Source organism: Pagrus major, chromosome 3 (genome assembly GCF_040436345.1).
Source record: "Pagrus major chromosome 3, Pma_NU_1.0".
Lineage (NCBI taxonomy): Eukaryota > Metazoa > Chordata > Actinopteri > Spariformes > Sparidae > Pagrus > Pagrus major.
Window position 1 is genome coordinate 5,348,557 of NC_133217.1, and position 14,502 is coordinate 5,363,058.

At 38.8% G+C, this 14,502-nt stretch overlaps 2 protein-coding genes across 4 annotated transcripts; both read left to right on the forward strand.

Moving 5' to 3' along the window:
* The first annotated feature begins 3,657 nt into the window (after window positions 1-3,657).
* Window positions 3,658-9,418, forward strand: LOC140993707 (probable 2-ketogluconate reductase). Of its 3 annotated transcripts, XM_073463223.1 has the most exons (8): window positions 3,658-3,824; window positions 4,048-4,098; window positions 4,211-4,328; window positions 6,721-7,099; window positions 7,344-7,515; window positions 7,634-7,812; window positions 7,912-8,008; window positions 8,929-9,418. In XM_073463223.1, exons 3-8 carry the CDS (start codon window positions 4,212-4,214, stop codon window positions 9,083-9,085), a joined length of 1,101 nt encoding a protein of 366 aa, XP_073319324.1. In that variant the 5' UTR covers window positions 3,658-3,824; window positions 4,048-4,098; window position 4,211; the 3' UTR covers window positions 9,086-9,418. The 3 variants fall into 3 exon arrangements, with proteins under 3 accessions (XP_073319324.1, XP_073319326.1, XP_073319325.1); XM_073463225.1 differs by lacking the exons at window positions 4,048-4,098; window positions 4,211-4,328 and having other exon boundaries at window positions 3,659-3,824; XM_073463224.1 differs by lacking the exons at window positions 3,658-3,824; window positions 4,048-4,098 and having other exon boundaries at window positions 4,107-4,328.
* Window positions 9,419-11,410: 1,992 nt separating this feature from the next.
* psmg2 (proteasome (prosome, macropain) assembly chaperone 2) lies at window positions 11,411-14,446 on the forward strand. Its single transcript, XM_073463193.1, has 7 exons — window positions 11,411-11,555; window positions 12,263-12,434; window positions 12,613-12,671; window positions 12,885-13,003; window positions 13,088-13,267; window positions 13,773-13,893; window positions 14,019-14,446. Exons 1-7 carry the CDS (start codon window positions 11,499-11,501, stop codon window positions 14,097-14,099), a joined length of 789 nt encoding a protein of 262 aa, XP_073319294.1. The 5' UTR covers window positions 11,411-11,498; the 3' UTR covers window positions 14,100-14,446.
* The last annotated feature ends 56 nt before the right edge of the window (window positions 14,447-14,502 follow it).

Sequence of the window (14,502 nt, forward strand, 5' to 3'; positions counted from 1 at the left end):
GTGAAAAGTCAGTGTCTGATATTTCAGCTTTAAAATAATGTCCTGATGGAAAAGTAAAGGGAAACTTAATGTTTCTAAAAATGATAATTAGCTAAATCTTTCATTTGCTGTGTTACTCTAAGGTAACTACACTTCTACTTGAATACTTTCATTTCTACTCCACCACATTTCAGAGAAGCGTATTGTACTTTTTACTCTGCTGGGCTACATTAACCTGATCACTGTAGTTATTAGTTACATTTCAGATAAACATTTTACACACAAAATGTATCATTAGGAAATAGAACATTGTGCATTTTGAAGATTTATCTAACCAACAATGAATAAAGCAGTAAAAATTAGCTTCACCTTCCCCACTTCAGTATTAAACAGCTATAATGTTACTTTTACATAAGTGAAACTTCTTCCAAAACTTGAAAAGAATCTGGAAGTATATGTTTAATGCTGGCTATTGATTAAAATCGACAGGTTTGAAGCAACAACAGTAAACCTTTTTTAGAAAAGACAAATGAAAAATGCAAGCATCCCAAACACAGCACCAAACAGGACTCTGTTTCTGTCTCTTAATTGCATCATTTCTGATTCTTTACACATTACTTTTATTATTTTTGGTCACTGGACGTGACAGCAGAAAATAATTACAGTTTATATATAGAATCTAGAATACTCACAGCAAACCTACAGCAAAGTCATCTACATTGTTTTACAGTTTTATTTTTATCTGCTCAGAAGAGGGAGAGCAAACTACACCTTGACTTCAAAGAGCTCTGTGGGGCCGATAAGCTGAGTCAGGATGAGTACTCACGTCAGCAATCTATTATGGAGAGGCAGGGTTTACTTAAGGACTTTTTCACTTAGTGTCTCCTGTGTGCTGTACCGTGACAGCTGTGCATGACACCACAGGTCGGCCACAAGCCCTCACCTGTGTGTTAACATGAGACCATGACATGCAACACAATCAATTCTGCCGCATGAGATAAGATGCAAAGATGTCAGGAGGGGTGGTGTCGAAAACTGTACTTTGATCAGATTTATTGATGAAATGTGTGATGCATTTTCACTGAAATACACAAAAACCTCTCATATGACCTCCTCATGCTTCCATTTTTGTTTACTGATCAGAGAAGAGCATTATCATTAATATTCAAAATGCTGTGTGATGAAGCAGGGATGTAATTCCTGTCTACCACGTGAGTCAGCACTTTGCTAAAAAGGCCTCCTGCTGTTCCTACTGATGTGGCAGTAGATCGAGCTGAGCAGTGGCTGGAGAGCTTAATAAAAGCCCAAACGACTCCTGGCAAGTCAGATAGAGGGAGGACGAAAGGTTGCAGCCGCAAATAAATGGAGGAGAGACGCAGAGAAGGGAGGAGGTGGATGAGGAGCAGTGCAGAACTGAGGGAGTGCGCAGGTGACAGAGGGGTAGAGGAGGAGGTGAAGAGGTTCGGGAAACACAAATGCGGAGGAGGAGAGGGGGAGGAGGAGAGGGGGAGGAGGAGCAGATACTTAAAGTTAAGGTGGTGAGATTATGCAACAGTGAGAAGCAGGTAAGCTGCTGATCTGCAGCTGCGTTGCACACATGGCCTTCCCTGATGCTCTGGCTTGTTGCAGGAACACAAACATGGACATAGACAATAACATCACAGCTAAACCACTAATGACACTCAAGCAGTGATGCAATGTAAACTAAGTACATTTACTAAAGTACTGTGGTAAGTACAATTTTAAGGTACTTTTTCAACTACTTTATTTTCCCACTCCACTGCATCTTGGACGCAAATATTGTAATTTTCAACTCCACTACATATATTTGATATCCTTAGGTACTAGTTACTTTGCAGATTGCAATCTGATAAAAAAACAAAAAAAAGAAACAGCGTACAGCATACACATACATGTATAATGTACTTTTACTTGTACTTTTGATGCTTAAATACGTTTAATATCAGATACTTTAAGACTTTTTGAAGTACTATTCATATTGCACTCTTTACAACACGCTGTCACTGAGCATCAGTGAGTCCAAACATTGAGAAATACAGTAGTAGAAAAGTGGTATTGACAGATTTTAGGTGTGAAAAAATACAACTGCTTATGTAAACTAAAAAAGTTTAAAAAAAAGTTTAAGTCTTCAGATAAACTTGCATAAACAACTAATTCAATGTACCTCAAATAAAAGATAGAGACTACATTCAAAAATATAATACATTTTCTTAAAGACGTGTGCTTTTAATCTCGCAATGTAAATATATTTTTGCAGAGAATGATACATGAAAAGTTAAAACAAGCTAACAGCTAACACATATCCATCTGTTATGAGGCTACTTCAATCTTTGCTATGAGAATGTTGAAAGAGATAAGGAACAGTTTCTGTAATTTCTATGTTGTTTTTTTTATTTTGCTTTGCACACAACATACTTTTACCCCTTCAGACTTGTAAAAATCCATCTGATGAAACATATGAAGCAAAACGCTCCCCCATGTACACACTAAGGCCATAACCTGCACATACTCTTTCATTTTAACGGGTCACAAAGTGCAGATCACATGCCAAGACAGGCTGGGAACCACTGTCTTGCACGGTGTTGCTGCTGTCAGTTGATTCTTTTGATATGCAGGTGCAAATAAAAAATAAACTCAAGGTAGCTGAGGTCATTCGTCCCACACAAGAAGCATCATAAGTGCGGGCAGGTAATGTGGGCTGTGAGTGCAAAGCTTCAGGAGCAGCTTTTAAAAGTTTGAGTACTGATAAGCTCATCCAAACACATGTGAGGGCACCGTGCTGCCACACAGACAAACACCTTAATACACTACTGCTGCCTAGTGGTCACACGTTCACAGCAGAGAATTGTTGATATTTTTCAAAGCAAACTCAATACCTACCTTTTTAATCTGACTTTATTTATGATATTAATTGATTTATGATTTGTTTTTTCTATATATTTTATTTTTGATTGCATTTTATTTGTGTTTTTATGAGTGATAACATTATACATATTCATGCAGTCAATGTGTATAAATTAGGAGGGACAAAATAACCAATTTGAAATGCATTTCTTTTATGTGTATAGAATATGAAACAGTTGGAAAACACGTTGTGTTCATGTAGAAGTACAATTATTTATGCAATAATCAAATAAACACATATGTTTTATGTATAAGTCTGCATTAACTTATGTAATAGAATTAGATTCTGACATTATTTTACAACTTTTCCTAATCGGGTTGATGCTACAATGCATACTTTTTTTGCACGTTTGTTTCTTTTGTTGATTAACTGCCTGTTTGCAGGCACTTCCACTGACATGCTCTTCCAATTACACGTTCCTCTAATTCCAATTATTATTTGCTGCTACAGTAGCTTAACTTCCCCTGTGAGGATAATTAGTTTCTTTAAAACAAATCAGAATCTTCCACTTAATTAATGACACCAACAAGTGGATACAATAGGAGGAGAAAGACTGAAAAAAAGTACATAAACCAAAAATGATAAACAAGCTAGACTTCTGTGAACCCGGACATGGGTTCTGTCTTTTTCGTGTACTGTCCCTTTATGAATGGTGGGAGGTTTATGACCATTGCTCGCTGTGCTCAGTCTTGTGTAATCACCAGCCCCGAAGCTTGTGCCTGCTGGGTCAATGTGCTAAATGAATTCCTCCACTCCTCTGTTCTCCATGCCAGTGGACGTAGACGACCCTCTGGTTTAAAGCCTCTAAAGCTTAATTTAAAGCAAGTGGGAGGTTAAACATTATTCAAGACCGGCTGAATGAATCTTAAACCCAGTTTCTACTCCTCATAAGTCAGGGAACAGCAGGTTCCAGCTGAAGGTGAGAACTTAACAAACATTAAGTAAAAAAAAAAGGGGATGCCATGTAGAATATTTTACTTCTTCATTGCATACATCAACTTTTTTGGGACCTGCATGTTTTCTTGTTAATCATTTATTAAAATGTTTGACCTGTGGACTTTTACTGCATGCAGATTTTTACACTTTGCTTTCTTCTGTCTTATTTTGAATCTGATATCTGTTGGATTTTTTTTGCACATCAGATCAGCAGGAAATATCGACTGCCTTGAATTATTTGTCATCCAGCAGCACAGGTAATCATTACTGCTGGGCTTATATATATTTATGTATAGGTTTATATATTCTTTATTTTGTGTGCTCCATTATAAAACTCTAAACTAACAATGCCATTGACTTATCGTCCAGAATGCAGTGTGTATGCTTTGTACAGTGTATGAGGAGACTGTGGCGTCCGGCACAAGCCCGCCTGCTTCTTAAAGTGACAGACGTGCACAGATCTGTGCGTCAACTGCAACACACAAAGGTATGGTGCAAGTATTCAGCAAAAAACAGTGTCAAGGGTGGAGGTTCAATTAAGTCTCCAATTTGCTAAAGTTGACTTCAATCAAGTGACACTGGCAGAAGACACAGGTTGGCTGAATCAGAAGCCCTTTTCACACAGAAACTCTGCATTATTTATTTAACATTATTTATATAATCATATGGATGCTGTTATAAAGTGTTGTGATTGAGATTCTGACCCACCATGCATCCCGGAAATTGTCAAAGTTACATTTTCTGATCTAAATTACATAATCACCATCAGTAAACAGCGGACGCTGTCTGACTCTCACTCGCAGGGAGGGACACTTTCCAGGATGTATGGTGGGTCAGAATCTCAATCACAACACATTATAACTGCATCCATATGATTATAAACAGTCAGCGGGTACATGTTCAGATTAACAAGTGGACATCGGGGGAAAAACGTTGAAAAAACCACACTGATCTCAACGTCATGATGTGTACCGTCTCTTGGATCCACAGTGCCGGCGTGCTGTATGACTTGACACACTTGTGTGACTTTACGCGGGAGCTGCTTGGTTCAGTGTGAACAAACAAATGCAGAGAAATGGCAAGCCTAGAGCTCACATGTGTCCTTAACGACACTGTAAGGACACTCCCACACCGAGTTTAAAAGCCTGCAACTCCTCTCCAGTTAGTTAGAAATGAAGAAGCCTCTTGGATGAGAGGTGAACAACTTCAAGAAACTGAAACAAGTCCAGTTGCCTACGAAACTGGACTTAGAGTCATATCTGTAAGTAAAAGTCAAATAGTGTATAGTGTATGTAGTATTATTATTATTATTACTTTTCACTATATTTTTATATTATTATATTTTTGTCTTGCTGTTCTGGTTTACAGTTTGATCTATAACTCAGTCATTGTTATTCTTTTCCCTCTGTCTATGACTCTTAAGCTGTTGTAACACACGAATTTCCTTGCTGAGGAATTAATAATATCTCATCTTATCTTATCTTATCTTATCTTACTATAGTATTCCTACCGTTCCCAGTTACCATATGGTTAGACCGTGAGTGTGTGTGTGGGTTTGGTTACCCACCTTCACCTGTGAGTGCAAATTAAGTTTTTTTGTCAGGCTGAAACTCTTCTCTGAGAAGCTACTAAAATACACTCCAGTTTGCAATGATTTACATTTTCTTGACACCACATTAACTTATTTTTTGGTTGTGAAATAATGAAATATTAGTGTGTTTTTTTCTTTCTAGTGATTATGTGTCTCCAAAAAAAAAAAAAAAAAGAATTTGCCATTATTATTGTTGTTGTTGTTGTTGTTGTTGTGGTTGGGGGTGGAAATAGGAGAAAAAGTAGTGGTAGTGTTGTTGGAAAAAACAACAACTTTTATTTTGAAATCCTAGTCAGTCCCCAAGTTCTTCCTGGTTCAAAAACTGCTCTCAAGCCTGCCTCCACTCCGGAAACCCCGTCAAACTAGCCCCCAGTTATTTTGTGGTGCCTGTATATATTAGATATTACGGTAGTGCAGTGCAAGAACAACTTTCAAAATAAAAGCACCGACCTATGAACGCAATTTGCAATTTGAATTCTTTACATTCTCAATTAATTGATTAACAAATCGATCAATTAATTCATCAATGAATTCATCAATGAATTAACGGACTGACTGACTGAATAATTGTGAAATTGCAAATTGCGTTCATAAGTCTGTGCTTTTATTTTGAATTCTGTTCTTGCACTGCATTACCGTAATATCTAGTTATAGGCTAGTTAGAGGCGGGCCTGAGTGTTCAAGACTAGAGGGGAACCAGAACAAGGAAGACTTGTGGGTGCTGTCCGGTCCATTCCCAGTTTTTGCAAGTTTTTAAGTTTCTCCTGATTTTATATTTATTCGTATGTTATTATTGTCATTGATAACACCTCCTCCTCCCTCACACATGTAGGCCTACATACACCGTACAGGAATGCACACACACATTTAAATGTCTAGCAACATATGACAGCTTTGATAAAGATCAGCACGTGCCTGTCCAGTGCTGGATTAACCCACTTCCAGGGCAGAAATGAGTTGTGTTGACCACATCTGTCCCCCTCTCTGTGCATTACACGTGTTTTTAATAAATAATAAAATTTTATTTGGTAAAATGCACCATCTAAGCACAAAACATATTGAAATAATAAAGAAAGTAAAACTAGATGGCTGCTCTGCAAGCTGGCCTCAGTATTAGGTAATAACGCATGTGTTGCCTTATAGAAAACTGTATTATTGATTCATTAAAAGAAAAACCATCCAGTTTTAATCCAGTAACCCGACAGTAAAACAGAACAGGAAGATGAATGATAAGAAGATGTTTGAGTGTTTGTCCACCGGTGGTTTAACCTGTGTTTCATCCCCCAAGATAATGGAGGACAACAAGCCATGGGCTCTGATCTCAGAGGTGAGCGACGAAGGTTTCACTGAAGATGTCACTGACATTCTGAAGCAACACTTCCAGATCATCCCCCACAAAGACCTGCTTCAAAACCCCCTGCTGTACGGGCCTAAAATCCAGGCCATGTTTCAGTGGAACACCCTTCCCGCAGCAGAGCCTTCGCTGCTCAGCTCACTTCCCTCACTGAAGGTGGTCGTCAACGGAGGAGTGGGCGTCGATCACCTGGATGTGCCGTACATCAACAGCGTCGGAGTGAAGGTGACCAACACGCCCGGCGTGGTGAGCGATGCCACTGCGGATATGGCACTGGGTCTGCTTCTGGCATCAGCACGGAAGATCGTTGAAGGCGAGTCAAGTTTTATTTATATAGCCGCAAAATCTGCGTCAACGAGCTTTACAATCTGTATGATGCCATGTATCCCAAGGCTCACAAGGTCAAAGGTTAAAGAAGACAAATTAGTATATATAATGACAGAAAAACATTTCAACCTTCATATCAATTAGTGTGCTACAAACTGCTGTAGCAGCTGCAGTGCAGACTTTATTAAAAACATTGCTGGATGAAGGATGTTTGTCCTGTTTTTCCACAGGTCACCAAATAGCTGTGGACCCCAAGACCACCCATATACCACAAAGGCTGATAGGAGTGGAAGTCTCAGGGTCGACTATGGGGATTATTGGAATGGGACACATTGGCCACAAAATAGCTCAAAGAGGCAAAGGATTTGACATGAAGATCCTGTACCACAACAGGAGTAGAAGGTCAGAGTTTGATATAGGTCATTTGGTCACCCATATATATCACGACATTAACCATTAAAGCAATGAATCAGTGAGACACTGTTAACGTTCAGCTTCATCTTTTCTCCGTGCTGTCCAGGAGTGTTGAAGATGAGCAGGCAGTTGGGGCGACTTACTGTAAGAACATGGGTGACCTGCTGAAAGAGTCGGACTTTGTGGTGCTGGCCGTCAATCTTACCCCTGAATCCAGAGGCCTGATCAGCCACAGAGAGCTGTCCCTCATGAAACCCACAGCAACGCTGGTCAACATCAGCAGAGGTGAGGATAATGTGTCTCCTGGACTGATCTTGGTTAAAGAATTACTGTTGAGTTATTCTGACACACTGATCTTTAATCCGATTTCTCTTCATGTCTCAGGTCTGGTTGTGGACCAGGACGCTTTAGTGAAAGCTCTGCAGACTGGAACCATTCGCGCGGCAGCATTAGACGTGACTCACCCCGAACCTTTACCAAGGTCTCACCACACTCTTTTGAATCATTTTTTATCGAAGTGTGATTATATAACTTTTGTCAGAACAACCACATTCTTCCTCCTTTCACTGAACAGTTTCACTCTTGCTTTCGATTACAGTCTTTTGCTTATACGGTCTTACTTTAGATTAAATTTGCTGTGTGCTTGACGTTACTGAGTCAGTTCACCGACTTTTTGACTCTACACTACTTTGTAGCGATTGCCACTGCCAAGCAAAAGTGACATAGGTTTGCTTTAACTCTACAAACATTAACCTTTTCACGTCAATAGATAACAGAGGAACACATTATGTACTGACACACAAGGTATTCAGGATCCTCAGCTTCTTACATGCAGTAAAAAAAAGTAAAGTATAATTATGATAACAAAGATCAAAGTAGGTATCATTCATACATTTACAATGAGATACAATTGATTTATGTATTTCTGCGACACATGTAACTTATTTTTATGTCTATTTTTCTTTGAAGCTGCACTTGTAGGTATTTTTATTATTAACAATAGTTTGAATGTGTAATGTGAATGGTGTCACATGTCCATACAGCTCTACGGAGGTATTTTGTGTCTTTTAGCCCATTGTTTTGGTTTTCTGGCCAGCGGTTCTGTACTTTAGCTGCAGCTGTTTCCAGGGAAAAAACCCACTGCATGCTACTGTTCAAGCACCAAACAGCATATGGACACAGTGAGCAACCAGCTGCTGAACACAGTACAATGTTTAGTAGATAAAGAGACAGATATGTCCCTCAAGAGTTGGTGGAGACCAAATCAGAGCTAAAAGGATATTGGATACTGGACCGTTCAACAGAAACCTGAATTTATATTATGCTAATGCTGCTCACTGTCTGCCGGATGCTCAAGCAACTTGTTGCTGGCTCCTAACATTTCCTCTTCTCTTTGTGCAGAGATCATCCTCTTCTCGGCCTTCCTAATGTGCTGATCACCCCTCACGTTGGCACCAACACTGACACCACAATAAGAAAGATGGCACGGATGATGATAGAAAATGCTCTGGCTGCATTGAAAGGTCAATCTGTTCCCAATGAAGTCAAACCAAAATGACCTCACTGATGGTACCCCATCTGTTAGGAGTAAGAAGTGTTTGTCTGCTCCAAGATGATCTTTTAACTTTTATTTTTCAAGAAGTAGTTTTGGTTGTTCTGTCTAATATTCTGACATAATCGGTGCTAAAACATGATTATTTATGCTACATTATGATAATGTATCAGCAAATGTTTCATATAACTAGTCTGGAAACAAATGTTCAATATGAATTCATGGATGATTTCAACGTTTAACTGTAGCCTTACAACTTTGTTTTGATTGAATGACTGTTACACTAAAATTTAAAATTTGTGAACCACGTTTTAGATAATAAAACTACATCGAATTTAACACCTTGTACTTGACCTTCATTCCTTTTTTGAGCCTTTATACTGTACTACAATTGTTGTCTTTTCCTGGTCTTAAAGGCCACATTACAGTAAAGTGATGTGATCCACAATCCTTGCAATATTGCTGCCATATTGACGTCGGGCCTTTTGTAGTAGTGCTTTTGAGAAGATTTAAAAATATCTATGGCCTAAAATATTGAATATTAAATTATGAAATATAACATTGTGATATTATTCTAAGCCCAGCCCTACGACAAAGCAGACAGAGAGAGACTGAAATCTCACAACAACCACATCCAACCTCTGTGAACTGATCAGTTTAATACGTGAAGGACTTTTCTTTTCCAGTCATACTTTAGATAAAATGTATTCTTTTACTGAGTAAATGTAAAAAAACAAAAACAAAACGGGGGTTAAACTGAGTCAACAAAACATTAACCTTTTCACATCAATAGATAACAGAGGAGAACATTATGCGCTGGCACACATCCTATTCAGGATCCTCATCTCAGCAGCACAGTTATGGTAACATAGATCAAGGTCAGTACTGTTAATACATGTATACGTCTTTGTCAATTATCTATAACGCTCCTTCGTTTAAATCCTCACACAATCACTTAGTCCTGCATTTTTGCTGCTGATTCTGCATCCATAGTCAGTTTTATTCTCAATTCACGGCTTACACGAAATCCAATGATCTGTTAACCTCTTTTAACTGCCTGCCTTTTCCCTCCTGCCTGCCTTAATGAACACACTCTCGAAAGAGACAGATATTTATCTCAAGTTGGTGGAGATCAAAACAGAGCTAAAAGTACAGTACTTATTGGACTGGAGGCTGGAGAACGGTTTTTAAATAATGCTTAAAAAGTTTTTGATGATGACGTATCAGTGTTGTGTTTACATCTTGTGGCCCAAAAAATTCAACGTCAAAATTCAACACTTCTTCTTCCTCTTCTTCTTGTTCAGGGATCACCCCCTCCTCGACCTTCCTAATGTGCTGATCACCCCCCACATTGCATTCAACACTGACACCACAAGAAGAAAGATGGTGCAGATGATGGTAGAAAATGCTCTGGCTGCAGTGAAAGGTCAAACTATTCCCACTGAAGTCAAACCACAATGACTTCGCTGATGCTACCTCACCTGTCTGTAGTGAGAAGTGTGCAGAACGCTCTGCCGTGATTTAATAAGTTCAAATCACACTAAATGTACAAATTATGCAAGCAATTAATATGCTGGACCGGTGCTTCATGATGTTTTGAAGATCATTTGTCATTTGTGTAGGTAAACACGTTATTTTTATAGCATGTACATTTTTGATTTTCTGATGACTATGATCTCAAACAGTATATATTAATGATTACATTATTGCATCTGTATGAATGTCCTCTATTTATGTCTTTTATTTGTATTTTTCTATTTCTACGACTGAACTGACCAAAACATTGCTTTAGTAGTACTAATACTGGTAGTAGTTTTTCTTGAAAATGTACAAATGTACAAAATAGGTATGGCAATATAAGAGTAAAGTAGATAATTGCCAAAAGGAACAATTAGATATAGATAGATAAAAGGGGATAGTAGGAGGAAGAGTAGTAGTAGTAGTAGTAGTAGTAGTAGTATAAATGGTATTGTGTCTTATAATTCCTCTGTTTCAAAGGACAGTTGCAGATCTCTAATACGCAGGAAATCTTTGCGGAGCAGCCGTTTGACCGTTAAAATCCCTTTTTATAATAGCAAATCCTCAAACTGAATTTCACATATATAGCCTTTAACCAGATGTATAAACCGTTAAACACAGATTATAACAGTCGGTTTAGACATTTACTAAACATTTTTTCCCTAAATAAAACGCTCCTGATACTTTTACTTCAGGCACTTACAGCGGCTACTAAAGCCACTTAATCATCAACAGTCGACGGCGAGCGAGTGCCGAGAAGGTCCACAACACCAGGCACGCAAATAGAAGTGAAAAGTGCCGGGATATTATCATTTTGTATGATATTAATGAAATAGTTGAATTTAAATCTCTGTCACTCACTTACTGATTAGCTGCGTGTGCTTGCTAGCTGTACGGCGCCATGTTTATCTCTTCACAAAACTCAGCGCCCTGCTTCAAAGATTTCACCCTCGTCATGGTGAGTGACATCCTGAGTTTGTGGTTTCACTTCACGTTAAAACTGTGTGTAAATGCCTGGACTGTCTCTTATAATGTGTGTTATTGCTAATAATAAGTCAGTGGTTCAGTTTCATTTTAAACTCAGGGTCTTACGGGACCCTGTGAAGTGTTGTATCACGACAACTAAATCACAATCTTGAAACTTGAAGTATTCCCATCCTTAACTTAACTAAAAGTACCTATATCACACTTGTAAAATACTCATTCTGTAGTGTGAAAGTAAATATATTAAAAGTAAAAGTATTCAGTACGGAAAATGGCACCTGTCATTGTTACACTGTCAAATATTATTATTACAGAATAATTCCTCAGCCAAAAAAAGACTGAAACAACCATGTTTTTAGAGACTTTGCTTTATTGTCGGAGAATGTGGCAATTTGTTTTTCCATAAATCAAAGAAGATAAACATTTATAAATCTATTTCCCAAATTCTTGATTCAAAAATCGAAATTTTGTAATAAAAAACCTTAATTTTGTTATTTTCCCTTAATATGTTGAAAAATACGTAAAACTAATCTCTAAATATAAGAACAAAAAGGCTATTAAAACCTTTAACTCTGTTAACAGAAATAACAAAAATAACTCTGGCAAAAAATGACTGAAACAACTATTAAATCATCAAAATGTTTGCCAGTTTCTCTTTATTGTTGTTTATTCTCCTCCTAGCCAGCAGTTGCTGTTGGTAATGTGGGTCAGCTGGCTGTGGACCTCCTCGTGTCCACTCTCAACATGAGCAGAGTGGGCCACATACACTCCGACTGTCTCATCCCCATGGCTGGAAACAACCCGTACGCCTCCTGCAAAGAGGACGCTGAGGAGCTGCACACTCCTGCAGAAGGTATCGTCTGATCAGTGCTCACATGGAGCTCATGACCTCTGTGGGTCTTGATTATTTGGCTGCTGTAGATGAGTCGGATGTCTTTTCCCTTCTGCAAGACATCCAACACGGGGAAAGACATCCAACACACTCAAAAATCTAGTCCTCAATTAATCTGTCAACCTTTTCTAATCAACAGTGTACACCGCAGCAGAACTGAAGTTGGCAGTTCTTCAAATCCGAGCGCCAATAATTCAGGTAAAAGCAGAGTTGTTTCTGTTTGTTATTTTTCCCATTTGATTTTAATATTTCACACTCCAATGTGCTCTGACACGAAAACAAAGGTGTAATTAAGAATACTGTTTTACTACCTTTTTAAATTTTATAACCTACATCTTTATCCTCCATGATGATGTAGTGTGGGTTCCCATGGACCTCGAATGTAATTGGCAACTTTTGTTTTAATCGCAGACAAAATCCAAAAAGTTCCGTCAGCTGCTCGTGTCTTGGATCAAAGCCAGTGGGTTCTCCAGGACCGTGGTTCTGTCCAGCAGCCACGCCTACCAGAGGGACGACCAACAGCTGCAAGGGTACCTATTCATCCACTTCACATCATCGCTGCTTTTCTTTGCTGTTTGCAATCAACTCTACTGACAAATCTGTGTCCATGTCAGCACTCCATTGAGGTACCTGCTCACGCCGCCCCTGCTGAAGGGGAGCGCAGACGCTTTGAAAGAGCTCAGCTGGAGGGAGATGGAGCGAGTGGCGGCCTTCCCAGGACTGACGGACGCCAACGCAGAGCCTCGCCTCTGCATCCCTGGAGGAGGCATAACCAAAGGACTCTACACAGACAGGTACAGAGAGAGAGCTGTGTCAGCTATTTGTAGAAGTTCAAATAAATAAAGAAGTTGGAGGCTCATTATAAGATAATTTTTTCCACACGCATTTTATATCTGTGCAGCCTGTGATAGAAAATCTGATTGTGGATCTGTTTTTTTATTTTTTTAATTATAGCATCAGTACTTTTGATATGGTAACGTTTTTAACATGTGGTATCAAGAATCGATACTTTTGACAACCTTACAGGTTATTATTCAATACATAATGGAATATAAAGCTCCCATTCAAGCAGTTTGTTAAAAAAATGTACGCATGTGTTCTAATTATTGAGGGGGATGTGTCTCCTGCATCCCCCCAAATACATGTTCCTGCCTTCTTTCGTACGATAATAACAAAACGCACTTTACCTTAAATTTATTTAACATTTTGACCTTGATTGTATATTTTTTATTTATTTATTTATTATTTTTTATATTTTCTTCAATGTGTCTGACCGCATGTGCTGGATGTTGTGTTCAGTTGTGCAGAGGACCTCCCGCTGGCCGTGCTGCTGCTCTTCTGCTCAGAGGGCGACAACATCCCAGACGCCTTCACCCTCGTCAACCACCTCAACGACTGGCTCCACCTACTGGACAACCCTGTGAGTGACACACTTGAACAGACGGCCTCACTGCACTTCAGAGCCATTTCTCTCTCATGCCTTTCAGTCCAGTGAGAAAATTAACTTGCATTTCTAAACGTGGTTTTCTCTGATTCACATTTCAGAGCCAAAAACCCAACAAATGGAAGATCCCAACTTCCTGGAGTCTTCTGTTTGGAAGTGGCATCCCTCCAGCACTGTTCTGATCCACACATATTTAGCTTTTTTTTTCTACTTTTAGCCCATAATTAGTTTCTGGGGAGCTCCTAAAACTCAAAAATGTTTTCTTCAGACCACTGTGAGTTCTTTTGAAAGACTCCTAAGCTGATAACCCTTATGGACACTTTCTGCTTGTAAATGATGTATTATATTGAAATAAACCTGCTGTGGAGATAAAACATGACCTCACAAGAACCCTCCCACTCTTTCCTTTATTTTGATAATCCATAAACATGACGCCATGTACAGGAATTGACCCAAACAAGCTCTTCTGGAATACTGTTTTCAGCATTTTTCTGTGTTTGTTCTTCCTAATAAAAGATTGTTTCATTCATCCCGTGTGAATTTATCCAAAATGATTAATTCTTTGAATGCGTTACACTCACTGGA

Bases quoted from the DNA above. Each gene is read 5' to 3' on its own strand.
- psmg2 (XM_073463193.1), top strand. From the start codon at position 11,499: ATGTTTATCTCTTCACAAAACTCAGCGCCCTGCTTCAAAGATTTCACC. The intron at 11,556-12,262 runs GTGAGTGACATC...TTCTCCTCCTAG, and splicing joins AAGATTTCACCCTCGTCATG to CCAGCAGTTGCTGTTGGTAA. The intron at 13,268-13,772 runs GTACAGAGAGAG...TGTTGTGTTCAG, and splicing joins AAAGGACTCTACACAGACAG to TTGTGCAGAGGACCTCCCGC.
- LOC140993707 (XM_073463223.1), top strand. From the start codon at position 4,212: ATGCAGTGTGTATGCTTTGTACAGTGTATGAGGAGACTGTGGCGTCCG. The intron at 4,329-6,720 runs GTATGGTGCAAG...TCATCCCCCAAG, and splicing joins GTCAACTGCAACACACAAAG to ATAATGGAGGACAACAAGCC. The intron at 7,813-7,911 runs GTGAGGATAATG...TTCATGTCTCAG, and splicing joins GCTGGTCAACATCAGCAGAG to GTCTGGTTGTGGACCAGGAC.